The sequence below is a fragment of the Desmodus rotundus genome, chromosome 5 (genome assembly GCF_022682495.2).
Source record: "Desmodus rotundus isolate HL8 chromosome 5, HLdesRot8A.1, whole genome shotgun sequence".
Classification (NCBI taxonomy): domain Eukaryota; kingdom Metazoa; phylum Chordata; class Mammalia; order Chiroptera; family Phyllostomidae; genus Desmodus; species Desmodus rotundus.
The window spans coordinates 48446593-48474471 of record NC_071391.1 but is presented as its reverse complement, the minus strand read 5'-3'; the positions used below and the strand labels follow the sequence as shown (position 1 = coordinate 48474471).

At 54.6% G+C, this 27879-nt stretch overlaps 2 protein-coding genes across 13 annotated transcripts in view; one reads left to right on the top strand and one right to left on the bottom strand.

Moving 5' to 3' along the window:
• Positions 1-11935, top strand: part of ARRB1 (arrestin beta 1) — a 70782-nt gene extending 58847 nt beyond the window's left edge. For 5 of the 12 annotated variants that reach the window (XM_053924002.2, XM_053923998.2, XM_053923997.1 and 2 more), the window contains exons 12-16: positions 38-121; positions 1354-1377; positions 3447-3517; positions 4333-4384; positions 4817-5720. In XM_053924002.2, coding sequence (XP_053779977.1) covers positions 38-121; positions 1354-1377; positions 3447-3517; positions 4333-4384; positions 4817-5000 — 415 coding nt within the window. In that variant the 3' untranslated portion in view covers positions 5001-5720. The other 7 variants (XM_053924005.2, XM_053924003.1, XM_024572533.4 and 4 more) reach the window with 5 other exon arrangements.
• Positions 11936-22865: 10930 nt separating this feature from the next.
• On the bottom strand, positions 22866-25886 carry TPBGL (trophoblast glycoprotein like). Its single transcript, XM_053925899.2, has one exon. The coding sequence runs from the start codon at positions 25637-25639 to the stop codon at positions 24470-24472; it is 1170 nt and encodes a 389-aa protein (XP_053781874.1). The 5' UTR covers positions 25640-25886; the 3' UTR covers positions 22866-24469.
• Between the last annotated feature and the right edge of the window lie 1993 nt (positions 25887-27879).

Sequence of the window (27879 nt, the reverse complement as noted above, 5' to 3'; positions counted from 1 at the left end):
AGCCCCCCAGAACCGGCTTCCTCATGTCGCCTTGCAGGTTGAGGGAAGGCGCCAACAGAGAGATCCTGGGTATCATCGTTTCCTACAAAGTGAAAGTGAAGCTGGTGGTGTCTCGGGGCGGGTGAGTGCACTGGTGTAGCCCCTGGCCCCTGAGTCCGGGGCAGTGCCCCTAACCACCTACAGCCTGCTGCCCCTTCCGCCTATTTGCTGGGCTTTTTAGCTGCATCCACCTTGAGAGTGAACCAAGCTCAAGGACTTCCTTTTCTGTGCCTTCTTCCTTCCGGCTTCTCTTCCTCCTCCTCTACCCTCTTACTCTCTTGCTTCAGAGGCCTTCAGCCCCAACCTTGCCCCCCCATCTTTCCCTCCTCCTTCTCCGTCCCTGTTTTCCTTGTCCCCCACTCTGGGCACATGGGTGCGGGGAGGCTTCCCAGAGTCTGTGCTGTGGAGTATCGGGGGGCCCTGTGCCCCTCATCACACCCAAGGGTACAGCACCCACCCCCACTCATGTCCATGATGATCTGCTGGGGAATGGCTACAGGGGCTGAGGATCCCACAGCTGGATGGGGGTGTTCTGACTCTCCCATTTTACAGATGGAGAAATAGAGGCCCAAACAGTTTCCCAGACCTTTCCTGCAGTCTCCTCCCCAATCTCAGGTCACGGGCTGGGAGCTAGGGTCACGGCCATGGACCACACATAGTCCCTGCCCTGGAGCACAGTCTGGTGCAGGGAGGCTCAGAAAGAGCTACTTCCCCCATATTATTGTTATAAACCTAGAATCAGGGTTTCTAATCTGTCACAGGGATTTTTTCTAATTAATACATTTGTGCAGAAAGATGGGAAAGCTGATAGCCTTCGATGTTCAGTCCCCTTTATTCTGAGAATCCTGCCTCACGCAGGCTGGCAGCATGTAGCACGGGCCCAGTATTATAGCAGGTCTCAGAACTGCCAACCCCAGCTCCCACGTCCTGTGACTCTTGCAGGATCCGGCCTCCTTAAGCTGCTTCCTGGCGAAATCCTTGGTGAACCCTAAACTGCTTCCTCCACTGGACAGGCCTCCCAGGAGAGGCATCTCAGGGCTTCGTGCTCCTGTTTCCTTTGCAGATGTGGGTCCTGGGGCTCAGCGAGGTCTTGTAGAGGGTTTGGCCGAGCCGGGCCCAGATCTCAGTCCCCCGGGAAAGGCTAACGCAGTGCCTGTCCTGGATGAGCGTTGTGGCCATGCAGGGGGTGGGTGAGTGTGTCCCAGGGTCTTCTCCACCTACGGGCAGCTCAGGTGGTGAATGAACATGCTTTCTGTTTTCTTCCTCTCTGAACTCTCTCCTGACCACCTCTCCCGCCTCCTCTGACCCACCCAGCCTGTTGGGAGACCTTACATGCAGGTAAAGTCCCTCCCTTCGACCGGATGGACCCACCTCCCAGGACTGCAGGGCACGGGGTTGGAAGGAATCTTATGGGTCACTTTGGATTGCCAGGCTCAGGCAGGCACTGGGACCAGAGACCTTTCCCGAGGGACCAGAGCCTTCTCCCGAGGGACCAAGAGGATGCAGTTTTTCCTTTAAAACCTCACCCTGCTTGAGCACTGCACCCAAGTGATGAGGACCTTCACAGATGGCAAAGCTAGCGTCACTGAGCTAGGGAGTAGCCCCCCATTAGTCTGAATTATAGAATGTTTTGGAGAAAGGTCAGCTTCATGGCTTCCAAACTTCTACACCAGTGAGAATGGACCGCAGGCTGAGGGCCGCTAAGGAGAGGTGCAGTGGAGCTCTGCTTCTGTCGACAAGATTCCCTTTCTGTCGGCTGGATCCACATACCTTCCGAAAAAGCGCCTGCCCCCACACAGAGGTTTTGCCTCCTTCTGTCACACGATGGCAGCATTACCGATCCCCAGAAATCAGTCCGTTTGGACCGAGGTGCAATTCAATTCTGTTCAGTTCAATTCAATGTATTTCCGTAAAGATTTCCCGAACCCAGCCTGTGCCCAGGCTTGTGCTGGGGGCTGAGGTTCCAGAGAAGGATCAGACACAACCCCTACCCTTGATCGCTCATGGCCTGGTGCAAGGTTAAGGTCCAGATTCTTCCGTCTGTCCCCTGTATGGCTTTAGTGGCAAACTGAATCTTCCACCAGCTTCTGTTCTGAGAGCTCACTCTTCCAAGTGGACCTGGAAAAGCAATCCCTTTGGAAGCAACAAAACCCAAATTGTTTCAACAGTCAGGAAACCTCCTTGTTCTTACTGTGGGGAAGTCTCCAGTCTGTCAGGCACAAACTTCACAATGTAGCCAAGCCTTTACCTACATCCCGTCCTGGAAGTTCCAGTGGTTCTGGAATGGAGGTGTTGTTATCCCCATTTTCCAGACGAGCTCAGTAGGACTCCAGGATGTAAAGAGCCCCCAAGTGAGTGGTGGGGCTGGCAGAACAGATCCTCCTGGTTGCCTGTCCCCTCTGTTCCCCTGTCCCTTCACGAAGGTGGGGTTGTGCCTGGCAGCACTCACAGTTAGCAGGGCCTCCTGGGGGGACACGCCCTCAGGCTGAGGGGAGGGGCTTCAAGGTGGCTTTTGTAGGAGTGCAGAGCAGAGGGTGGGTGGGAGTCACCTTGGTTCTGAGCTGTCATCACTCAGGTGAAGGGAGTCAGAGGCCTGTCACTTCCCATTAATAGCTATGTGCCCTTGGGGAAGATACTGTTTGTCCTTGTGCCTCAACTTCCCAATCTGTACGTTGGGTGCAGTAACAGCTTGTGAAGATTAGAGTTACTCTAGGATAGCCCCTGGCACAGAGTCAGCACCTGGTCTTGTTATTTTTCTGGCTGTCAGAGCACTGGGAGCCAGCACCTCCGCGGTGCTGCCCCCCACCCCGCCTCCATCCCCGTGCACAGCGCAGACAGCCCCGGGGCCTGGGTCCCCGCCGGCTTCAATTTGATTAAGCTGAGTCCAGCAGTGTGAGATGGCAGGAGGCTAGGGCCACCTGAGTACTTCCACAGCAGCCTCCTGGAGATGGTGGGAGATGGGATGTGGTGAGGGTGGGAGGAGTCCCAACCAGGAAGCTGGGAAGGGCAGCATCAGGGAAAGCTGGGCTGGCTGTGGTGACTTGAGGTTGGCAGGGTCCCTTGGCACCTCTGGAACTACCTGTGACCAAGATGCACACACTGTTCTAGGCAATCCTTTTCCCACCCCTGTCCCTCCTCCCAGCTCGCGGGAGTGCGGGGATCCTTCTCAGGAAACAGGTGGTGTCCACTCTTTCTGGAGCCAGGATGAGAGGTCTGCTAGTTCAAGTCCAAGGAAGATTGAAGCTCAGAGGATGGCAGAACCAGGGCCTGGGCCCAGATTTCCTACCTCTCAGCCCAGAGCTACCTCTTCTGACCATAAAACCCTCCCCAGTCCTCAAACTGACCTGGCCTTGAGTCTCAGCCAGAGACTGGGCTCGGGGCTCACCGGGTCTGGGTCTCTGTTTCAGTGACGTGGCCGTGGAACTGCCCTTCACCCTAATGCACCCGAAGCCCAAAGAGGAGCCCCCACATCGAGAAGGTGAGTGGGATCTGTGGGTCACTGGGGTGGGGGTTTCCAGGGAGCCAACCCCCTTCTCCACCAGCTGCTGTGTTTTCCTATCACCCCACCTCCCTCTGGGTCAGCCCGCAGCCCAGGGTCACCCCTCTTCCCCAGCTCCCAGGATCTTTTGTGAGACCCACACTCCTATTTACCTCTACTTCCCGAGGAGACAGAGAGGTCCGGCTCTGCTCTCTGTGGAGATGGGCAGAGTCTGGGGGTGGAGGGGCCCGCTGGCCGTGCTTGGAGCCCTGTCTCCTACCCAGGTGTAGGGGCGGGGGCTGCGTGGACAGGATGGCCCCTGGATACGCCATCCCTGCGATTTTTCCTAGTGATACCAGATTGCTCATACTTCATTAAATCTAAGACTATTTCAGTCAAAAGAGACATTATAGTATGTACCACAAAGAAAAATGTTCCCACAATTAAACTATGCAATGCCATAGATTGCAAAAATACCCAAAGTTCAGAAATGTGAAAATGGTTGTTTTAGAGTTAGTAAAAGTCTTGCATGCAAGAAATGAATCTAAGTCACGTTGGAAATATGCCAAAAGGAGCAGGGTCCAGAGGCTCTTCTATTTGCTGGGGTTGCAGTGGGCCTCTGGGACCCTCCCTGAACCCCCCAGCCTGTCTTTAGGACGATTTGGGGGTATTCCTGAGATGAGGAACCAGCCTTCCTTCCCTACTCCCTTCCTCCTTTGCCCTCCTCATCTTAGCTTGGTTGTTCTGGGACAGGGACCTATGCCCCCATCCCCACTCACTACTAACCCGTGGGTACCTGCCCACCCTGTGTTCAGTTCCAGAGAACGAGGCACCAGTAGATACCAATCTCATAGAACTTGACACAAAGTAAGCCAAACCCTGCCTGCAGATGTCTGGGGGAGGGCCTTGGGAGGTGGGGGTGGGGGGGCAATAGGGTCATTTGCATATATGCTTATTAATCCCTGATGAGCAGCTGGGCTAACCCCGCCTGCTGAGAGCCGCCTCTGCTCGCCTCTTCAGCAACCCGCTTGCCTGCATGTGACTTGAAGGACCCTCCGTGCCTGTTCCTCTTCCTCCTGACTTGGTGGGGTCTGTTCTTCCTCCCTCATCCTTGCACGTCCATCAGTCCGTCCACAGCAGCTGCTCAGCTCACACAGGGCTGGTTCGTGGCCCTGGGCTGGGACTCTTCCTGCCCCTTCCGTGCCCTACCAGTGGAATCAAGCTGTGGGTGGGGAAGGTTCTGGGGATCTTGTTGCTTCTGACTCCTGAGGACTGATGCGGATTTCCCTGCGGCCAAAGGCCATCAGCTCACCGGACAGTGGCCAGAGGGGGAGACCTGGGCCGACATCGCCAACCACCTCCAGGGCAAACCAGCTTTTTCGCTCGCTCCAGCTCCAAATCCACTCTTCCCTTCTCTGCCTGGAGATATTTGGGATCTGGGGTCTCAAGCCACCCCATGACCACACCCCACACAGCTGGCTGAATTCTGGGAGATGGGGGACTTGAGTGGGCCTAAGTGGACATGTTTCACGGTAGAGGGGAGCCCACTGTTCTCGGAAGCAGTCCTTAGTCCTGAAACCCCACTCAGGCACCCGCTTTCCCCACCCTACCCTTCCTCTGCCCCCCATCTAGACTTGCCACCAACCCCTTCCTCTCTAAGATCCCGCAGGGTAGAATGTGAGCTGACGCTTTCCTGGAGCAAGGGTCTTCACGGTTTTCTCTTCCATAAAGCCAAGCCGGCTCTTTCCTGTGCAGAAGCTGAAATGCTTCCTGAGACTAGCCTTTCGGTGGGTGGGTGGGGTTTCTTGGGCTCGTTCTTGGGGGATTCAGAATATGCCGTGAAACTACTGGTGGCCTGGCCCCTCGGAGTGGGAATAAGTTGTTCCTCTGGCCCCAGCCCAGCTTCACCACCCCCCTTACCGTATCCCCGAACTCCTCAAGGACCGGGCCACTTTTCAGCCCTTAGGCGTGAAAGGCAAACCTAGGCCTTCCCCTGGCATTTCCACCACTGGCTGGAGGCCACACGTGACCAGTCCTACTGTCACTCGGGGGTGTCCACATGGGCCAGCCTGGCAGGCCTGCCTGCCCACGGGCAGCCCGGAAGGCCAGTATCCCTGTCCCATCAGCAGGCAAGCTCTCTGACTCCTCTGAATAAGCCTACTTGCCCTGCCCTGCAAATACCCCTCGTTTTCCTTGTCTTTCCCACCAGCGACGACGACATTGTGTTTGAGGACTTTGCGCGTCAGAGACTGAAAGGCATGAAGGACGACAAGGAGGAGGAGGAGGATGGTACTGGCTCTCCACGGCTCAACGACAGATAGACTGGGGCCGGCCCGCCCCTGGGCAGCTCCAGGTCCTCTCTCCTGCACTAGGCTGCTCATTTGTCTTCTTCCTGTCCTGGTGCCCCGTCCCCTTCGTTCTTCCAGTTTCTACCAGGGGGCCCAGTGGTCTTCCAGGTTGTGGTGGTGAGCCTCTGGCCTCAGGACGGGCCCCCCATCCCCATGCCAGCAGGGCCACCTGTGCCACCATAGCCCTCTCATGTCAGTCACCTTTTCATCCCCTTCTTTTCCTGCTGGCCCTCAGAGAGGCCTCCGTGGCTCTGGCCTTGGAATTTGATCTGGGATGGGGAGCAGGGGGCAGGATAGAGCACCTGGCTTGGAAGGGTGGGAATGCGGGGTCAAGACCTGTGAGAGAATGGCCACGGTCCCAGGTGGTTAATACAGTCTGGCAGCTAAAAGATGACCATGTTGAAGGCCACCGTCTTCTGGCAGGGCGGGCAGCCCGTGGATGGATTCTCAACACCTTTTTGCAGTTCCAGCCCACTAAACACCTTTTCCCTTCTACGTCCTTCCCTGCCCCACGTCCCTCTGCATCGGACAGTGACATTGGTGTAAACCCCAGGAGTGGAGGAAAGCGACTGGACTTTCTTACCAGCAGTTACCTAGTCTAAGGCAAGCGGTGTGGACGAGCCCAAGTCTACTTCAGTGTCGCCAGGACGTAGTCTCCTAGCGCCCTTGCATCTTACGCATGCCGTCCTGTGTATAAACATGCGCAGAGAGAGAGAGTAAGGACGGGTCTTCAGGAAGTACCCCTCTGCTCCTGCTTCCAGGCAGGATGAGCTGAAGCTCCAAAGGAGATTTCCTGAAGGGCGGCTCTGAGAGATGGGTGCAGGGGCTGGACGGGGAGAGTCTGCCCTGTTCCTGTTCTTTGTGGACTCGCAGTTGGCGAGCCCATGGGAAGCAAGGCTGGAAGTCCAGAGGGGGCTAGGGACGCCACTGTCCTCCTCCCTCCCCTTGCAGTTCTTCAGGGCCGGGCTGGACTAGCTCGGGAGACAGTGCCTGAGGCCACCACACCCACGGGCAAAAGGGGTCCTTCCTCAGAAGGTGGCAGGGTCCTTTGGGGTGCCCTCACCTAAAAGGTAGGGGCTGCTGGGCAGCAAGGAACCCTTTGTGTCCTTGGGGAGTCGATGACCCCCTCAGTAGTTCCCAGTGCCATGGGGACCCTGTACCCATTGGCTGGTGTTTGTGGTTGACATCTGGGGTGTTTCCAGGGTAACGGGGCAGGCAGATGATGAGGTAGAAAGTGTTCAAAGGTCTCTGTTGTTGTCTGGTCTTTGCTGCTCACTCACTCTGTGTCCTTGGGCAAGTTCCTTTCCCTTTCTGGGCCTCAGTTTGTCACCTAGAAAACCAAGGGTTTTAACCTGATGATCACAAAGGGCCCTCCCAGCTCTGTCCTCCAAGAACTTGTGAACATTAAAGTTTCTGGCTTAGTGGATGGAGCCAGAGCCGCTGACTCTGTTCTGTGCCTCCAGAGGGGACTCACTGGTCAGACCCTGGAGGTGTCAGGGCCATGGAGAGCCCACTTCCCCCCTGCAGGCCCGGGCAGGACCCTTGCCGGGCCTCTGGGGGGTTGCCTGATGTCAGGGTGTGGCCATAGCTAGCACGAGCTGCTCGGCCCTGGGCCTGAGTGTGAGGAAAGGACAGAGCTTGTATTTGCTGAGCTTTCGGTGGGGCTGGAGGGTCGCTGGTGATAGGGCCTCCAGTAACTCATGGCCACTGTGGGCGCAGACACCTGAGCTTCACCTTATACCCAAGCAAGCCCACTGATTTATGGGGCAAGGGGCTCTCTCCTCAATTCCTGCTTCCTTCCCTCTCTAGTCCATACTTGCCTGAAAAGGCAGACAACCAAATTTTATTATACAAGTTGAATCCCAACACTTTTCAGTCCAGGCCCTCCTGGAGTGGACTGGGCAGCCGTTTCCCAGGGTGAGACCACCAGCTCCCATGCCTGGCACTGCATCAAGCCCTTCCCTTCCGCCTCTCATGAAGACTCAACCCTAGGGAACCCTATTCAGGTGAGAATCGAGTCAGCTCGGACAGTCACACTCCGCGGGCCAGTCCTGGGGTCCTAGCTGCAGGTGCCCCGGACATCAAGCCCCTACCAGAGCTTGCTGGGTGGTTTGCACTTCATCGGGCAGCTGTGGAGCTGATGGAATGATGGAATAACAGACCACAAGCATGTGGTCTCCGGGGTCTTCCTCGGGAACCTTTGGAGCTGGGATAAGAGCCTTTAGGATTTGGGGTAATCACTCCCCTCCGCACCTCCTCTTCCATCCCTAACCTGTGCACACGAAAGGCTTGCAGAGCTTCCACCCCCTCAACATCTCCCACCCTTTTGGGTTTATCCCTGTGGTTACCTGAAATTTCTCCAGCTGCAGGAAGCATCATAGCCCCATCTAGCCTTTTACTCCTTGGGTGCAGGGCTGCAGAAGGGCAATGGTCAAGTTCATTTGAATTTGGCTTAACCATCCTCAGCTGCTTGATACCTTAATTGCTCATTGCCGAGAACTGGAGACAGAGATGGGTCAGTTCCAGGCGCTGTCCTCAGGAAGCTCGTGGTCGGGGAAAGCCATTGGGGAAGAACGGGGCCATTTTATTCGTGGCCGCAGGGCCGCCCCTCGTCCACATAGTGCCTTGATGCGAATCAGGAATGGGGCCCCTTCCAGGTGGACTCAGCCTACGCTAGAACGGGCAGCTCTGTGAATGGCGCCCAGGCTGGAGTTTAGATCTGCCTGCCCCTGGGCTGGGCGCCTCCTGCAGACCATGCACTGCAGCTCGGGGGCCCTCAGACCCGTGTTTCCTCTGGCCTCTTCCTGCGAGAAAGGCCCAGACCCTCTCCCCAAGCTTCTGGTCGGCTCTAGACCCCTGCAGCCCCCAAACATGACTGGGTCCCTCTCTGCAGAACCCCTCTCCATCTGGAGTCAGGTGAGACCCTGGAGTGGAACTGGGGGTTGGGGGTGCCCATTGGGCCCCAGGCCCCAGCCCACGGTGTCAGTTCATTCTGTGCACACAGTCGGGGCCCGTGCTAACCACGTAGTGCCACACTGGACTCTCCGGTGGGCCATGAGGGTGGCATGTAGGTAGCAGTTTAGGGTGGAAGGAGGACCGTGGCCCTGAGTGAAAATCCCCAGGCAGAGGGTCAGCTGGGCTCCTCCGCATTCCAACTATGAGAAGAGTGAGTCCCAGTGAACCTAAGGACGGGTTATCTGGCTGGACTCCATGGGCCTCCCCGGCCTCAGAGGGTACCGTTTCAGCTGGGGAGTCGCTGACAAGCTCGTTCCCACGGCGCTCGGAAAAGCGCACTGGCCTGGAAGCCCGTCATGCCTCTCTGTCCTCATTGTCATTACTCAGCAAGTCACTCGACCTCTTGGGCTCAGTTTCCCTGACCATAAAATGGGACAGCAATCCCTTCCCCACTTGCCTCAAGGAATTGTAAGGCTCAGGTGAATAGAAGTCAGTAGACTTGAAAGTCAGCCCTGTAAATTGCAAATGGCTGCACAGGCCACAGCCCTGCCACTGCGGGGGAGTGGCCCAAGGTCACACAGGAAGGTTGCTGTGGCCTGAGCCCTCCTCCCACTGGTCATCTCATTTAGGCAGATGCCAACCAGAAGGAGATGTAGCTAGGTCTGCTTTGTGACCCAGCTGAGGGAAAACGGAGACACTATTCAGGAGTGCCATGCCTACAGGTAATGGTCCCAGCAATCAGGACAGAGACAAGACATGGGTATTGTCAGTGACTGGGACTCTGGGCCCAGCTTGGTGAGAACCCCCAGCCCCAGGCCCTGAATCAGTACTCCATCAAAGAACCCAAGGAGGACGGGGAGCAGAAATTGCCTGCTCCTTCTCTTTAAGGTACAAGGCCCCTTCCAGGGTCAGCCAGAGCTGCCAATATTTCATGATGATACGTGGGACGTATTTCGGTTACTCGGGGAAAACCCAGGCCTCTTACACGCAGCGCCGAGCCCCAGCTGGCCTGTCCCCCACTGGTTCCAGCAGCCCACAAAGGCAGCTTCTCTCCTGCTGGTGACAGGGGATGGGACATTCTGGACCCATCCTGAAGGAAGACATTAGGCCCCAATCTTGAAACTCTTAGAGGGTCTCATGGTCATAGGCCTGTGCCTGTTCTGATGCTTTTCTTTTTCAAGTCAACAAGGACCAAAACTGACTCCCCCACCCTCGTGCGTAAGTCTGCACTGGGCCCGGGCAGCTCCACCACTTCGTTCTCCCTCCAGGACTGAAATGGCCAACCCGCTGGGGCAGGCTCTCCACCTCCGGTGCTCCCCTGCAGGGAGTCACTGCACAGTGGCTTCAAAGAGGCCTGTGGAAGAGGGGAGCTTCCTTGCCCCATCACTCTCCCCCAACCCTTCACCCCGAAAGGGAAGTCAAAGCACAGGTCCCGAGGACCCATGATCTGTAGACACTCTGACAGCGGTTTTCAAACCAGGTGCTGTGGAACCCCCGGTGTTCCACAGAGCTTTGTCAGGGGCTGCTGAAGTGGGAAGGGAGGGATGGAGCCGCAGGACAGGTCTCCAGCCCTGCCCCCACTCCCGCTTCCACCAGAGCAGCTCTGCTTTTATCTGTCTTGACTATTGAAGATTCACCTTCAAAGTTTATTTCGGAGAAAAAATTTCTTCAAACCGCGATGGTGCGGTTCGATGCTAGACCAGCAGGCACAAGCTCTGCCCTTGCTCTTCATGGTGGGGCAGGGGCGGCGTTCCGGCCCCGGGCACCTCTGCACCGGGACTCGGGTCCAGGGCCCAGTCATTTGCTTATTCACACTCATACACACACACACACACACACACACACATTTTGTCATTTGGTGATTTTGTAGCCCCCACCCTGAGGCTTGGGCCTAGGTTTCATTTGGGCAGAGGCCTGGTGCTCAGTGACGGTGGGTCATGAGCCTGATACTGGCCCAGGCAGCATGGGGGCCAGTGGGGCGAGGGAACAGGCCGGCCCTCGCCTAGGACCGTGTCTGTACCCCAGTGTGACACCGGCTCTCCTGGCCCAGGCACGGGGGACAATCGAAGGAGCAATGTGATGGGAGGAGACGGTAGAGGCAGGTTCCTCTTTACATACAGACGGGATGGCAGTCCAGGTTTCTTAGAGGAGATGCTGAGGCAGGACTTCACAGCCAAAGTCCCTCCTGTGAGGGCGGGGTCCGCCCAGAGATGTTTAGGCAGCAAGTTTCCCTCGAGCGATCCTACTAGGATTCCACTCGCACCTTTGTGGGCAATCGAGTGTGTGGGCAGCAGGAGGGTGCCTGAAGGAGGCTGGCCCCTGACCTGCAGTCTCCGGAACTCTCTCCCTGCCAGCCTGTCCCTTTGCCTAGGTCCCTCATCAGGGCTGAGGGTGGGCACACTGGTGAGATCTGGACCAGCCCTTGACATAGAATCCTGCCCGTCCCCGCCCAGGGCCTTCTAGGTGAAAATGTGAGGCTCAGGCCACCGCAAGCCACGCAGCATGGAAGCAAGTGTGCCACCTGGCGCAGTACGGTCAGTCTCAGTGTGGCCTGGGAGCCCACTGACCTCAGTGGCTTCGTGTGTACTGTGGGGCTAGTGCCAGGCGCTGCCCGCCTCACGGGAATTATGACTGCAAGGATCACGGGACGCATGGGTGTGAGGGCTGCTTTCGCAGGAGAGGTGGGAGCCTCACGAGCTGGGGGTGCGACCGTGGCCTGCGCTGCAGAGCAGCAGAGCGCTCAGGGGGACAAGGGCAGGATGCACGGTCCTCCTGGAACGTCTCTGCCCCGTGGGGCCAGCCACGGGCACTGGGGTTGGGGCCGGGGGCGCCTCTTCCTACTCGGTGGGAGCCAGCGCTTGGCCTGGTGCCCTGACCGTGTGTGGGTCCTGGGTGTGGGGAGTGACAGGTGACTGGGACAGCTCTCCAGGTCTGTGGCCCTTCTGTGAAGTGATCATTCTGTGACACCCTCATTCCTGGGCCATCTGCCAGGTTTATTTGTTGTACCTGTGGCATTCCTTATTATCTCAGATAAGTTATTGCAGTTTATTCAACTCTAACAGGACAGCGAACAAAAGAACCATAAATAGGTGACCATTAAAGGTCTTTTGTGACAGGTGCTGGCTGTGCTTTCGCTTCTGTCCCATAAACTCCTGGCGGGATGTGGCCGGGCAGGTGCTGCCCCTGACGCCCTGGACTGGTAGGAAGGGCCCGTGGCTGGTGTTTTCTTCCCCTGTCTGTGGTCCCAGCTCCCAGCTGGTTGCTGCACCCCATTCCGGAGACTGCCAAGAAGCTTTCTCCTCCCCTCCTGCTGTTTACCAGCCTATGGCCTTGGTGAAGTTGCCAAAACTCTAATCCCTGTCAAATACCACTGGATCCCATGACCCCTGGTTTGCTCCTAGGGTGAAGCCATCCCATCTTCTCCTGGCTCCACTCAGCACTTCCACTGAAGTCCCGCCCCTATTCCAGCCCTGATTCGTGTTCAGGTCTCCTTTCCTGCTCTGCAGGGTCTTCTGAAGTCACTCTCATTTCCCAACTCGCCCTCTGCCTGTTCCGAAAGCACGCCTGGGAGGAATGAGGATGCAGGTGCAAAAGGTTCAGAGTTCTAAATGATGATGTGCGGTATTGACACAAAAGGGAGGTGCTGATGAATATAAGATGGCTTTCCTAGAAAGTGGATTATATATGAAAGACAAACTCACATTCCTGTAAAATGATGTGCAACTTAGATCGAAGCATCGCCCTCCCGGTTGGCCAGAAGGTGGCCCGTCTCCGGATGCCCCTCCCAGCCAGAGAAGGGCAGTGGGAAGATACCGACCGTTGAACCAGGAGACCTGAGCCAGTTTTCGTTCTGCCCCCACATGGACTAGATCAGTCCGAGTCCAGATAACCGGCACCTATGCCCGTATTTCAGTAGCAGGAATTTAATTGAAAAAACTGGTTACAAAAATGTTGCGGGAGTTGAAAGGGTAAACGGGGTATGAGGCAACCCAGAGATCAGGTACAACGGGAAACCACAACCACCTGTGTGGTGGAAGCACAGGGAGAGGAGGTGGGGCCTATGGGGCTGAGGAGCCAGGGCTGCCCGGCAGGGACATTGAGGGAGAGGGTATCCGAGGGGTCTGGACCACAGAAGAAACACAGCTATTGCTGGGGATGCTGCCCAAAGCTGAGAGAGTGGGAGGAATACTCTGGTTTCTCCTTTCCTCCCGCCCTCCAATTTCAACTTCATGTGTGTGCCTCCCGTGGGCAGAAGGCAATTTTCAAGGAATCTTTGGAAATGTAGTTTGCAATGGTCAGTGCCCTGCAGTGCAGAGCCGGAGCAGGCCAGAGGGTTAGATGGGAGACCAAATAGGCAAATCACCAGCCCCTCCTTCATCTTCTCACCCAGAAATAGAAATAACCACACGGGTCTGGATAGCACGATGTGGAAGGAGGCCATGACATCTGACCAGGCCTCTAAGCGTGGCAGAGGGACTTGCTGCTGCCCCCTAGCTTTGAGCTGTCACCGCCGTCCTGGTGCTCTGGGACTTCATCTATCTAGCTCTCGGAAACTCTAGCGAATCAAAATAAACTGGGGAGGCGTTTCAAACTCTTGCCAAGACAGAGTGAGTCCACTATAGCTTATCTCTCCTACTAATTACATAAAAACTCTGGACAAAAATATAAAACAACTACCTAATGACTGAAAATTAAACAAAAGCAGGGAGGTGGTACAGAGGAGTCAAAATTTGGAGAAGTGATCTTGGGTAAATTTCCCTTTCTGTCCTCTTGTCTTTGTGGATTTGTGCTGAAGTTAGAACCACCACCAACAGAAGGTGAGACCGAACTTAGGGTCCGAACCCAAATTAGTTGACTGCCTCTAAACATAACAACAAATTCAACATTCCACAAAGGATTATAACAGGACCGAGTCCACACAATACAGCGTTCACAACGTCTAGGGCACAAGCTGAAATTATTCAACAAACAGAGAACCAGACAAACACGACCAATTCTCAAGGGAAAATGCAATCAACATATACCAACTCTAAGATAACTTAGATGCTGGAATTATTAGAAAAGATTTTGAAGTAGCTGTTAGAACTTGAAAGTGATGGAAAGATAGTTGTTCTCAACAGAGATTAGAAACTAGAAAATGAGCCGAATGGATTTTTTTAGGATGAAAAGTAAAATATCTGACATTAAAAATTCACTGGATAGGCTTCATAGCAGAATGAAGGTGACAGAGGAAGAGTCAATTAACTTAAAGGTAGATCAGTATAAATTATTCAATCCAAAACACAGAGACAAAAAGATTGAAAAAATTAAGATATTGCTGCAGAAAAAAAAATTGCATTGAAGGCATAAATTTACAAATTTAAGAAGCTGAGAGAATCCCAGACTCAAAGAAAACCATATGGCACACATAACCAAACTGCCGAAAGTGAAACCTAAATGTTACTGTACTGAAAGCAGCTAGGGAAAGTGACACATTATATATATATATATATGATAGACTTTTAAAAAGATTTTATTTATTTATTTTTAGAGAGAGGGGAAGGGAGGGAGAGAAACACCAATGTGTGGTTGCCTCTCGCACACCCCCTACTGGGGACCTGGCCTGCAACCCAGGCATGTGCCCTGACTGGGAATCGAACCATTGGCGCTTTGGTTCACAGGCCTGTGCTCAATTCACTGAGCCACACCAGCCAGGGCAAAATGACACATTCTTGTATGTTCTTCCATACAAAGAATGATGATTTGATGCAGCTTTCTCAACAGAAAACATGGAGGCCAGAAGAGAGTGGAATGACATCCTTAAAGTGCTAAAAGAGGAAGAATTGTCAACCCAGAATTCTGTAACCAGGGAAAATATCCTTGAAGAATGATGTAAAATAAAGAGATTCTCAGGTTAAGGGAACGTAAGAGAATTTGTCATCAGCAGACCTGCAATAAAAATAAATAGATAAATAAATAAATTCTTTAGGTTGAAAGGAAATGATGCCAGACATGAATCTATATCTCCAGGAATTAAGAGAAACAGAAATGGAATTAAGAGAAACAGGCTACATTGGTCATCCTGAGTTCTTTAAATAGGTGTGACTGTTGAAGGAAAAAATTATAAATTGTCTGATAGGGATATCAGTGTGTATAAAGGAGACACATATGATGACTATAATGTAAAGATTAGTGGGAGAAAATAAAGAGACCTATTTGTGAGACTTCTGTATTACACTTGAAGTAATCACATATTAATCCCAAGAATACTATGATAGGTTATATATGTATATGCTGATTCCTAGAGCAACAACTAAAATAGAGCCAAAAATATAAATTAAAATGGCATACTAAAAAATAATTCAAATATTCCAAAACAAGACAGGAAAGTTGGAACAACAGAATAAAAAACAGGAAGGACAAGCAAAAAATAAAAGTGATAGACCTAAATCCAACCATATCCATAACTGTATTAAATGTAAATGGTCTAAACATAATTAAAAAATTAAAAGGCAGAGATTGTCGACTGGATTGAAAAAAAAAACAAAACAAGATTTGGTTATATTCTGTCTATAAGAAACCCACTTTAAATAAAAAGACAAATCCCTGGCTGGTGTGGCTCAGTGGATTAAGCACCAGCCTGCAAACTGAAAGGTCACTGGTTCGATTCCAAGTCAGGGCACACGCCTGGGTTTCGGGTCAGGTCCCCAGCTCAGGGTGTGTGAGAGACAGCCAATCAATTTATCTCTCGCACATTGATGTTTCTCTCCCTCTCTTTCTCCTTCCCTTCCCCTCTCTTTAAAAGTAAATAAATAAAAAAAAATTTAAATATAAAGACAAAAATAAGTTGAAAGTAAAAATACGGAAACGGTAACCATACAAACAACACTAAAAAGGAAAGCTGGCCCTGGCTGGTGTGGCTCAGTGGACTGAGCGCTGCCAGCCGATTTTCTTCAAAGGTGCGAAAGTAGTTCACTTGTTGTCTTTTCCATAGGTACTGCTGGTGAGAATGTGCAGGAACTGGAACACTCATAATGGGAATACAAAATGGCAAACACTTTCTTAAAAATTTATTTTGCAATTACAGTTGACATACAGTATTATATTAGTTCCAAGTGTACGACAGAGTGATTAGACATTTATATAACTTACGAAGTGGTCACCCTGAAAAGTCTAGCAGATACTTTGGAAAACAGTTTGGCAGTTTCTCAGAAATTTGTGTTACAGAATTGTACACCTGAAACCTATATAATATTATTAACCAATGTCACCCCAATAAATTCAATGAAAATTAAAAAATAAACATACTATCAGACTTAGTAGTTCCACTCCCAAAGGAAATGAAAAGTTACATTCATACAAAAGCCCGTACATGAATATTAATGATGCCTACATTCATAACTGTCAGTAACTAGCAACAACCCAAGTGTTCTTCGACAAGTGTGAATGGAGGAACGACCGTACACCACACAGTGGAACACTGATCAGCGATAAAAATGAACCAACTCCTGATAGCCACAGCAGGGATGAATCTCGAATGCATTACCCTAAGAGAAAGCAGCCTGACTTAAAAGGACAACCTGTGCAGTTCTACTTACATGACATTCTGGGAAAGACAAAACCATGGGGACAGTAAACAGAACCCTCGTTGCCATTGGCTGCGGTTGAAGGAGGGTGGCTACGAAGCGGCAGCAGGCGGGATTGGGGGGGGGGGTGGAACTGTTCCATATCTTGATTGTCCAAATCAACTATGTGCCAAAGAGAGTGGATTTTACTCTATGCAAATGTGTACCTCAATAAAGAAGCAAAAGGGTGGGACAAAAAGAAACTAAACAATATATAGCCCACTGTAAGACCACAAACGATGTTTACTGGGCAGGTACCATTTGCTGGGGCTTGTGCTGTGCCTTGAAGACACGGAAATAACAGAGGCACCCCCTATCTTCCAGGAGCCCACAGATTCATAGGAGGATAAGGCAGGACCGATCGAAGGGTTAGAATTGCTGTTGAGTGGTATTGGAGACAGCCCACACGCACTCACTGCGGGCCTGCCATGAGAGCCCTGAGGAGGGGCTGTCATGCACAGCTGGGGCGTATGAGATGGGGAAGAAAGCAGGCTTCCTGGAGGAGGAATTGCTTTGAGTTTCGAAGGATGAGGAGTTAGACAGGTGAGAAGAAGCTATGGACATTCTTGGTAGAAGGGAAGGCACCTGGGCAGCTTCAGGGGGTGAGACAACCTGGGGCCCTAAGGGAGTTGTTAGGACTTTGATGTAGCTAGGATGAAGGGAAGCAGAGCCGGCAGGAGATGGGACCAGACCAAGGCCATGGGGAGGGAGGTTACAGATAATCAGTCCAAAGAGCCAGGCTTTAAGCAGGACAATGAAAGGGATCAGATTCATGCATTTTTAGGGTCACTCTGCTGCGTTGTGGAGGATGGACCAGAGCAAGAGACTAGAGGCAGGGGACCCATAGAGGAACTGGGGCAGGGGGACCAGACAGGAACTGGGGCAAGGGGACCAAACAGGAACTGAGGCAGGGGGACCAGAGAGAAACTGGGGCAGGGGGACCAGATAGGAACTGGGGCAAGGGGACCAAACAGGAACTGAGGCAGGGGGACCAGACAGGAGCTGAGGCAGGGGGACCAGAGAGAAACTGGGGCAGGGGGACCAGATAGGAACTGGGGCAAGGGGACCAAACAGGAACTGAGGCAGGGGGACCAGACAGGAGCTGAGGCAGGGGGACCAGAGAGAAACTGGGGCAGGGGGACCAGACAGGAACTGGGGCAAGGGGACCAAACAGGAACTGAGGCAGGGGGACCAGAGAGAAACTGGGGCAGGGGGACCAGACAGGAACTGGGGCAAGGGGACCAAACAGGAACTGAGGCAGGGGGACCAGACAGGAGCTGAGGCAGGAGGACCAGAGAGAAACTGGGGCAGGGGGACCAGACAGGAACTGGGGCAAGGGGACCAGACAGGAACTGGGGCAAGGGGACCAGACAGGAACTGGGGCAGGGATCCAGCTGAGGGATGCAGAGCCGGGGACCAGGTGGGGAAGCAGAAGAACCAACTGGAGAGAGATTTAGAGACAGCATGGCCAGGGCTTGCCTCCCATTCGATGTTTCAACGTTCAGTCTCAAAGAAGAAACTGCACTTGCTGCTGCTTCTGCCTGGATTGATCTTTCCTGGACTCTTTACAAAGCGTGTTCCTTCCCATTCTTCAGGGCAAGCCACCCCTCAGGAGGTGGTGCCTGACTGCCCATTCAAAGGACCCCCTTCCCCCTCGCTGTCCCATCTCTGTTTATTTCCCTCCTGGGAAGTGTGTTGCTTATTTACTTGTTTACAGCCTAAGCACATGGCTCTGGGTTCTAAGCCTAAATTGGCCCTTTATTAGCATGCCGTGACGCATTATTCATCTTTATGTGCCTTCTTCATTTGCAAAGTAGAAATAGTAATAATACCTACTTCACAGAATTGTCATCAGGGTAAAATGGGTTAGTATGTCTTAAGGGCTTAGGACAATCCTTGGCACATAGTAAGCATGTATGTGTTATTTATTACTATTATTATTTTATAAGGGCTTATACCTTGTCATTTTCTTCAATACTGTATCCTCAGTTTCTTCCTAGCACAGTTCTTGGCACATAGTAGGCACTTAAAATATTTGAATGGGTTGTGACTAAATGAAAGAGGAACTTTTTCATCTTCACCAGCAGATGGCGCACGTATGCAAAGAAAAGTTAAAACGGGTTTGGCTTCTTCACTACTCTGCCGACAGATGTCGCTTCAGTTCCTGGAGGCAAGGAACCTAGGCTGAGCCCCCGGAGCACGTTGATCAGATAGGACCCTGGACAAGTACAGCAGAAGGAGGGCCAGAAAACTGTAACTGTATTACAAAGTCAAAGTCAAAAAGCTGAATTGTGTTTTGCATGATTACATATTCTAAAGTTGTATTTTCCTTCTGTTTTCTCACTTGATTGAGCAGCCGCACCAAGAAGCTGACCCTGTACACCACCGCGTAGCAGAAACCTCCGTTCAATGAGGTGGGGGGACTGTGGGCATCAAAGGGAGTGGGCGTCTGACACACAACAGCAGGAAGCCACAAACCCTGCATGATGCTTCTCCCCCTGTGCTGTGGATTTCTGTGGGGCAGGGACAGTGCTCACAAATCTCTGTGCACCAGGACTGGGGACCCGAAAGGGAACTGGGCCTCTGTGGGGACCTTCTGGTCTGGTGCTGACAATGGGCCAGAAAACCAATGCGTACAAATAAGGTCTGGGGGTGGGGTGGGGTGTGCAGTGACAGGAGCAAGGGGGCGAGGTAAGGACAGCAGACGGCCCCGAGCTGCCCCGATGCTGTCAGTGCCGGGAAGGCATCCCCGGCAGACAGAGTGTGCTGTGTGAGCAAGGCCACGGGGCTTGGAACACCTGGGCTCAGTTACAGAAATCTGAGTAATTTGGTGCTGCCGGAGAATAGCGTTCAAGCCGCTGTCGAGTGTGGCTGGAGGACAGGGTTAAGGTCAGGGAGTGTATTAGTTGTCTAGCGCTGGCAGACTACCTAGTCTAGCAGTCTAGCACTTCTTCTCCACGCCCCCCTCCCCACCCCCAGGGCTTTCCAAAAGTCATTGGAGTCCAAGGCCCACCAGCCTGGTAACAGTCCTAGTTTATTCTTGTCCCCATGTAATTATTAATAGTGGCTGCTTTCACTGTCCAAACTTGCCTGGTGTGTGTGGTCACATTAGTTAGGGGCCCCCCGTGTGCTTCCATTATCAGAGTGACCCCATCTTTACTGAGGACAAGAGCAGGCCCTGGTGCATCTCAGCAGCAGCTCAGTGGAGAGAAGAGGCCCAGGGAGAATGAGTTTCATGCCTGGGACCATCAAGAAGGATCCCCCAGCAGGGTTTCTGCCTGCAGGAGGCTGAAGCGGGTTTCTCAGTCTTGCTGGTAGCTGCTAATGGAAGCTGAAGAGTCCTCTCCACCCCTTCCTTGTTTACTTCCTTCTTCCATCTCCGGGCCACCACAGGCCCGGGTCTGCTGCCAGAGGCCAGGAGCCCTGGGGTGGAGATGCAGAGGTAGGAGGTGGGACAGCAAGGGTCAGATGGTCAGATCCAGAGCAGAGCAGGGGTGCCCCCAGGGTGCATCCTGGGCCCTGGATCTGCTCTGCTCCTGATGCCCTGTGTGACCTGGAGGAGGGCTGCCAGGCTTTCTGAGCCTCAGTTTCCCCACCAATGCAATGAAGGGTTAGTTGAGGTGGTCTGCATGGCACTGGCCAGCCCTGGATAAATTGCCTTGAGGTAGCACTGAGGGAAGGGGGCTGGGGGTGAGGGAGAAGTGAGGGGGTGGAGGCGGGGACTCTGAAGGAGCCTAGTGCATTGTCCCGGGAATATTTACTTCCCCTGCCCCCTTCTCCCAGTCTGGGAAAGGCCATGCCCATACATTAGTCTGCCAGGCAGAGATTTAATGATGAAGGAGATGGGCTCCAGGGAGAGCAGGCAGTGCCTCTGGAGGTCACAAGTCCAACCCCGGCCTGGACAGGGGGAACCTGGAGCCAGAGACAGGCAGGGCTGTCCAGGCTCAGTGTCAGCCTGGGCCGGGATGGCAGGAGCCGGCTCTGCCGTGTTCACGGCTGAATCCCCAGCACCCAGCACACAGCAAGATCTCAACCAGGATTTCTGAATAAGGACCAAATGACTTAGCAAGTCACGCTGAGCTCAGGCTGAAACCTCGTCCTCTGGACTCTAGCTGGGCCCTCCCTGAGGGTCAAGGGGAGGGCAGGGGCCACAGAAATAAACTCAAGGAGATGGCTCCCTTTGTTTTTGAGAGGAAATTTCACAATTTTTACAGGGTCACAGAATTCTGGGGAGTGACATGTTTCTCAAAGTACAGAGCTGGTCTCACGTCTATCACTTCTCTGAGAGTTACACACCCTTTCTCTCCCTCTCCCGCTCTCTGCTGTGCCTGCTCTCTAGGGGACTTCCTGGGCGGACTTTTCTCCCCGGCACTTGGCCCCTGCAGTCCCCTGCAGCCTCTTGCCCACCTCAGCCTTCTGGCAGCATTCCCGGCGTGTGATTAAAGGGGGAGGCCGGCCTTGCGGTGGAGACTTGGCACTGCTGACAGGGGGGGGGCTGGAGGGGGTGGGAGGCATGAGGATATGCACCAGCCAGATCCCTCCATCTCACCTTTTCCTATAAGGGATCTTCTATCACACCTCTCCACGTCCCTGACTTCTCTGAAGGTGGAGGTCCCTCTACTGCCCCCCAGTAGAGAACGCAAGGGAAGCAGATCCATCTTACTCACGTACATCCTCCTACCTACTCCCAGGCAGGGACGGTCTTCTCCAATTCTCTGACAAGATCTTCCTGCCTGCAGATCATTCTCTGTTCTGCAAACTCCTACTCATCCTTTAACACCCACTCAAACGTGACTTCCTCTAGGTTGGGTCAGGGGTCCTCACTCTAAACTTTCAGTTTCCTGGGACTTGACTTCTTTTCTCCAAACCTTGATTACATATGACTCCTCCCCCAGGTCATTAGCTTCTCTGGCACTGGAAAAGTTGTACTCAGCAGAGGCTGAGTGAATGCCTGGATTTGCAGAGGAGGCAAGGCTGGAGGCCCTGGCGACATAGCGAGAGTCCCGTCAGACCGAAGGTCACTAATAGGCTACAAGGAGGATGGCAGCCCAGAGACGGCATTTAATGAGCACTACGGTTAAAAATGTCAACTGGCATACATGACGCTCTCAATTGTTTGATTTTTGACAACTACTGATTGGATACTTAGCTTAGTAGCAGCTCTCAAATAAACCCTCAAAGATGTTTGCTGACAACAAACCCACAACTAACAGCAAGTTTTATTTGCCAGGGCTTATTGCAGCCTTTGGTCATATCATCAGAGAGCACGTCTTTGGAACTGGGGAGGTGACCTGTTAAAGACAGTTCTCTAACCACGTTAGAGACACAGCCACTACTTTGTCCTGGAGGATTGCCCTTTGAAGGTCACTGAGAGATAGGAATGCCTCAAGAGAATGTAATCCCTTCTCATGAGGAATGACGGGGTAGGGGATCTGCTAGGAGAAGATAGGACGCCTGCACTGGCCCCGACTCTGCAGAGAGCTCTCCTGGGGTGAGCTGTGCTCCTGGCCCCAAGGCAAAGCTGGGGCTGGACTGTCAGGAAGTCCCAGGCTGATGCCTCTGGCTCTGAAGCGGATGCTCCTGGAAAGACAGGAGTGAGCACCTTACTGAGAGAGGGTGCTCCTTACTGAGGTGGCTTGGGAGAGGGCTCCCACATTACCCCTGAGGTCCTTTTCAATGTTTAGAACGCACATATTCTAGGATGATGTAGCCCTAAAATTCTGAAATGCCAGAGGTCTGGACTTCCGCCACGTGGTTCCAGGGCTCTGAGATCCTCAGTATGAAACAACCCAGCCCGGGGAACCTGAGGCAGGAGATAGGCCTCTTAGCCTGGCCCCACTGGACCAGCCCTTGCTCCAACATATCCCAAGGAGCCATTTTATCCACCCCCACCTCGAGGCTGCTTCTCCTCCCAGCCTCTCACATACTCAAGGGGGCAGTTCCTACACCTCTAGCCAGGAGACTGTGGCATGACAAAGGGTAAAGGGAGTATCAGATAATTCGTCAGAGGGATTGATGCCAAAGCAGCAAATAATGAGCCATCCTTCTTGTCTGAATTAACTGACTCAGTTCTCTGTGGCTGGAATTCCTCCCTAGTAGCCTCATGCGATGCTAGCATTTATCAGTCCAACCTCATCCCCCCACCCCTTCCCCGCCGCCGTGATGACAAATGGAAGGGTAAGAGGATGTAGAGGGAGCATAGGCTCCCGCCCTGGCTGTGTATGACCCCATCTCAGAGGATAAAACGCAGCCCAGCTTGGAGAGCAGTGCCATCCCAATGGGAAGTCTACGGACCTAGCCTCCGTCCTGCTCTGTGCAGTCAGAGCCCATCTCCTTTCCCACAGTCCAGGAGAAGACACCAAGGGTCACTGCACCTTAGGGAGGTCCAAAATGCCCCTCCCCCCAAGTATCCCCTCCAGCCCCTTCAATGCCCCAAGGTCGGCAGGAATGACACGGCAGGACTTACAAGAGCAGAGTATCAGAGATTATTGCAGACTTTATAGAAAACTGCCCGAGGGACATCCAGATTTCTTGGGTAGGGGTGAGAAGGCAGGCCTCAACCAGTGTGTTGAAGGAGGGTGACTTCCTGTGTGCAGAAGCAGCACAGGCCAGCCATTCTGCCTGACCAAGGGGTGGGAGTCAGGGAGAGGCACCCGCCTCCCCACTCACCAATTGTGCTTTGGGATCATGCAGAAGGCAAGTCGCTGCAGCTCTGACCCTGAACAAAAGGGCATGTGCCTGAGACAGGAGGCGAGACCCCCTTCTTCTTCCAGAAGACATGGAGTGGGGGGGTAGGGAACATGGCAGCAAGAAACCCTTAGGGGAGGAGACACATGGGTGGGAAACAGCACGCACGCAGCAGCTCCCAGCCCTTCAGAGCCTCCTTCCTTGCCCCTCACGGAGGCCACGGTGGGTGGGTGGGTGACCCTGGTTCTGAGGCCCGACTTTGCACCCCCGGGAATCTCCTTTCCCCATGGGGACCCGCCAGTATGGATGGGGGTGTGTGGCACCTGCACCTGTCTTGCAGGGCTGGAGAGTTCATTTTAGGAGGTAAAAAGGGTGAGCACATTTCAGGAATGGATTCCTCATTGGACCCTGACCTAGTAGTGAGTGGGAGGGCTGAATATTGAGGGTAAGCTATGGGTATGGGTGGAATCAAGAGCCTAAGACTTGGACAGGGGTTGTAACTCAGATCAGATCAGGGTGAAGAGCTGAGTCTGAGGTTGGGGCAAACACTGAGTGCTGGGGGATAAGAGCCCCGCGGCAAAGGCTGAGGATTGGCTCCACACTAAGGCTATGCAGTGTGCGCCTGTCTCTGGGATGGGAGAGACCAAGGGAGCTGAGCCCCAAGCAGGGGCGGAAGAAGGGAGGGGCCCGAGCCAGAGCGGGGGTGGTGGGCAGTATGTAACGCACCCTTTGACTAGGGGAGAGTGCCCAACACTTCCGAACCCCAGGATGGGGTGTATATGCAGGATGGAGGGCTCAGAGCTCTGGTATGAGAAAAAAGGCTCAAAGTCCACCAAAACCTTTTCGTAGGAGTGCTCTGCTTCTGAGACCAGAATGAGATTTGAGAGCCCGAGCTCTGGGAAGGAAAGTGAGGGCTCCAAGCTGGAGATGGGGGTCCATGAAGTTTAGGGTGTTTCCTGCTGAGAGTAAGGGCTCAGGAAGAGTTTGGTGGATGAAATCTCAGGGCTTTTGGATTTTAGGACAAGGTCTCTAGCTGAGTCTTAAAAGGGGGTGAGGGGAGTTGATGGGTCCGGAGCCTGGGATGGGTGGGTAGGTTTCTGGAATTAGAAGTGGGGTATCTGGGTCTTTGATGGTGAGAGTTCTCAGAGGCTGGGAAGAAGGGAGTTTGGGAGTCTCCAGGTGTGTGTGGGGGTGGGTGGGACGGGGATAATGCTAGAATTCAAAGGTCTTATGGCAGGTCAGGGGCAAGTCTCAAAAGCCCCAAGCTCGCGGGTGTCCCATACCCACTGCTTCAGGCCAGGTAGCCCCAGTAAAGTCATAAGCTGGCAGGGGCACCCCCAACCTCGAACAGGCAAAGCTCAGAGGCCCGAGCTCGGGGAAGTGGCGCGGGAGCCGGCGGGGGCAGCTGGGGCGGGCGCACGGCGCGGGTCGGCATCTTGTTCGTAGCGGTAGTGGTAGCCCTCCATCTGGTCCCGGCAGGCCTCACGCAAGTTGCGCATCCAGCGCTGGATGCCGCGGCGGTTTAGGTAGAGCACCATTAAGAAGATGAGGCCGATGAGCGCCAGCACCAGCCCGAAGAAGACATAGGAAGCTTCCAGCTCCGGGCCGGTGAGTTCTACTTCTTCCCCTCGACCTTCGGCGTCGCGGTCCGCGCAGCGCAGCTGCACCTCGTCCAGGTCCAGGAAAGACCGGTCGTGCAGCTGCCTCGGGGCGGTGCACCGCAGGCGCCGCGCGTCGGGGACGCGCTCCGTGGCGTTACGCAGCCAGGCCAGCAGGGGGCGCGCGGCACAGCCGCAGCGCAGAGGGTTGTCGGCCAGCAGCAGGCGCGGCGCGGGCAGGCCGCCATCGCGCTCGAGTGCGCGCAGGTCGTCGGGGCCCAGACCGGCCAGCTTGTTGAGGCGCGCGTCCAGCTGCTCGAGGTGCGGCAGGCGCAGCGCGGCAGGCGGCAGGCGGCTCAGTGCGTTGTCCGCCAGGCCCAGGAGGCGCAGCTCGTCCAGCGGGACGAGCGCGGCGTCTAGCGCGGCCAGCAGCGCGGGGCCGCCCAGCGCCAGCGCGTGGTTGAGCTGCAGCGAGCGTAGCGTCGGCAGCCCGCGGAAAGCGCCGGCGCCCAGGGCGCGCAGCGGGTTGTGGCTCAGGTCGAGCGCCGCCAGACTAGGCAGCCCGTCGAAGGCGCCGTCCTCCACCACCTCGATGTTGTTGTGCGTGAGGCGCAGAGCGGTCAGTAACGGCAGGCGCACGCCGCCCGCCGCCACCTCCTCCCCGTCCGCGTCCCCGCCGGCGAAGGCGGCAGCGCGCAGCACCGTCAGGTTGGCGCCCACGATGGTGAGGTTGCGCGCGTCGGGCGGCACGTCCCGTGGCGGCTGCCGGAGCTCGGCGCCCGACGCGCAGCGCAACAGCAGCTTGGGGCCGCCGAAGCAGTAGCACTGGAAGGGACAGGGCGCAGCGGGCTGGCTCAGCGCCGCCGCCACGAGCAGCAGCCCCTGTAGCAGCGACCCCCTTGGCTCCGGCTGTCCCGAGCGCGGGGCCATCGTGGCGGCCCCCGCATCCAGCGACCGGGCCGCTGCGCTCACCAGTGAGTTTGGAGCGCCTTGGGGGCGGGGAGGGGGCGGGTGGGGCAAGTTCTTGACCTGCAGATGCTGGCAGTCGCGGTCGGTCTGTCCACTGGCTCTAAAATCCGAGGAGCCTTCCCTTTCCTGGCTGGAGCGAGAGGGGTCAGGCGGGGAGCGGAGCCCCCCGCCCCCGGTGCCCTACTCGCCCTGCGCGCTGGCCTCCGGCTTCCGCGGCCGTTCCGGGCTTGGAGCCGAGTGGGCAGGGTTTGCCTTCCCCCCCCTCCCCGCCTCCCAGCCTCCTCCTCCGCCCCCAGCGGAGTCTCCGTGCCCTCCTCGCAGAGAGGCGGGGTGGGAGGCTACCGAGAATCTGGGCTTTTGGCTGCTGTGCTTTCTCTCTCCCCTTCTCGGGCTCCGGGTCTGCTGAGAAGTTTGGCTCTCCCAGGTTCTCAATGCCTCATCTCCTCCACTTCCCATGTTTAAGCTGGTTCCTTCTTCCTCCCTCTCTGGCACCTGTGGGGCTGGGCCGGACTGAGGAGAGCAGGCAGGTGGGTCAGCACCACCGAATGAGAATTGGGGGGGCAGGACTTGAGCGGCCCCCCCTAAAAGCTCAAGCAGTGATGAGGAGTGGGCTGAGAAAGTTACTCATTTTTCAGCCTCTTCCTAATCTCTGTGATCTAGGAGAGAGAGCTGTGCAAGGAGAGACTGGAAAATCCCCAGCCTCCGGCCCCCTCCACGTCGACCCCGGTTACATTAGGCCTGTCTGGGTTACCACCACTGCGAGTCTGATGGGAGTAGCGTTTTCTTGACCCCGTCCCACCCCACCTGCGAAAATCAGCGACATCCCCTCCGCTTCCCCCTCGCTCCCAACTCACTGGCTGCTAAGCCGGGAGTTCTTTCATCCGGTTTTCTCCACTAGGCTGGACTCCTCCTCCGACCGCTCTCCCAGGCCTTGGGACCAGTGGGTGTGGTGATTCAGCTCTTTGCTGTCCCCTCCCTGCCCCAGCTCCTAGGCAGACACCTCACTAGACTATTCTACTGGGTCTCAGGACCCTGGGTTGGACACCATCCCTCCTCTCCCCCATGGTGGCCCACCTATAAGTAATGAATGGGTGGAGGGTTTGGGGTTCCAGTGGTAGGGAGAACAGGAGCAGATTTTGCAGCGTGGAGTGGGGAGTCAAGCTATGGGGGTTCAGGGATGAGCTGTTTATGGGTTTGTTTAGTTCTGGATGGTTTTCTTTTTTCTTTTCTTTTTTTTTTTTTTTTTGCAGAACTGGGAAGCTCCAGACCTGACTTAAAGGAACAGGCTCCTGGGAAGGGAGTGCTCCTGGCCTTGGCATGAATTATTCAGGCCGGAGAGACTGACACTTGATCCTGCAGGCCATTCTGGTGTCAGCAGAGCTGGTTGGGATAGAGGCTCCCCCCACCTAAGAATCAGTTAGTCTCTTTCTCCTGAATTAGGGACGATTGTTGGGTTGACTCCTTCCCTGAGGTTATATTTAACAGATCAATAACACTTAAGGAGAAGTGGCAGACCCTGCTGTGGCTTGGGTCTCTGGCAAGGATCAATGTTAAGGACCAGGGTTGTTGATGCTGGGGGCCTGGGAGGGGGGAGCTGGCCCTTCCCTCTCTCCCAGGTATTGGCCATGAGAACAGTAACTTGCACAGGCATGACTGGGCATGTCTGCACACATGTACATGTGAGGCTGTCCACCTGTCAGTCCACACAGACTCATACCCACTTGAATGTGTACACACATGCATAGGAAGGCTTGTGTAAACTTGTGCAGGGTTCAAGGCAGGCGCGGGTGTGTCTCATGCAAGCACACAGAGGTTCATTCGCACACGGACACATAGGAACACAGATTTGAGTGCATCCCGGTGTATGTCCCGGAATCATAAGTACATTCATACTTGAACATTTGTACTTCTGGGCCCGTGCAGGTTCCTGGGTATGTTCTGGGAGGGGCAAGCTTACGGACCCATGCGTGCAAGCATGTGCACCCAGAGACTGGCCAACACACTCTGAGCCTACTCCTGCCCCCCACCTGCCCTTGGTCTGTGGAGGTAACCAACTGTGGTGGCTTTTCTCATACAGCCTTTGGGGCTGGGTCCTCACTCAGCTCTTGTACTCCCCCCCAGCCCTGGACCACGTCAGCTCCAAGCCCCAACTCTGACATTTCCCCAGAGGGAGGCACAGGCTCTTCTTCCCTGTTGTGTTT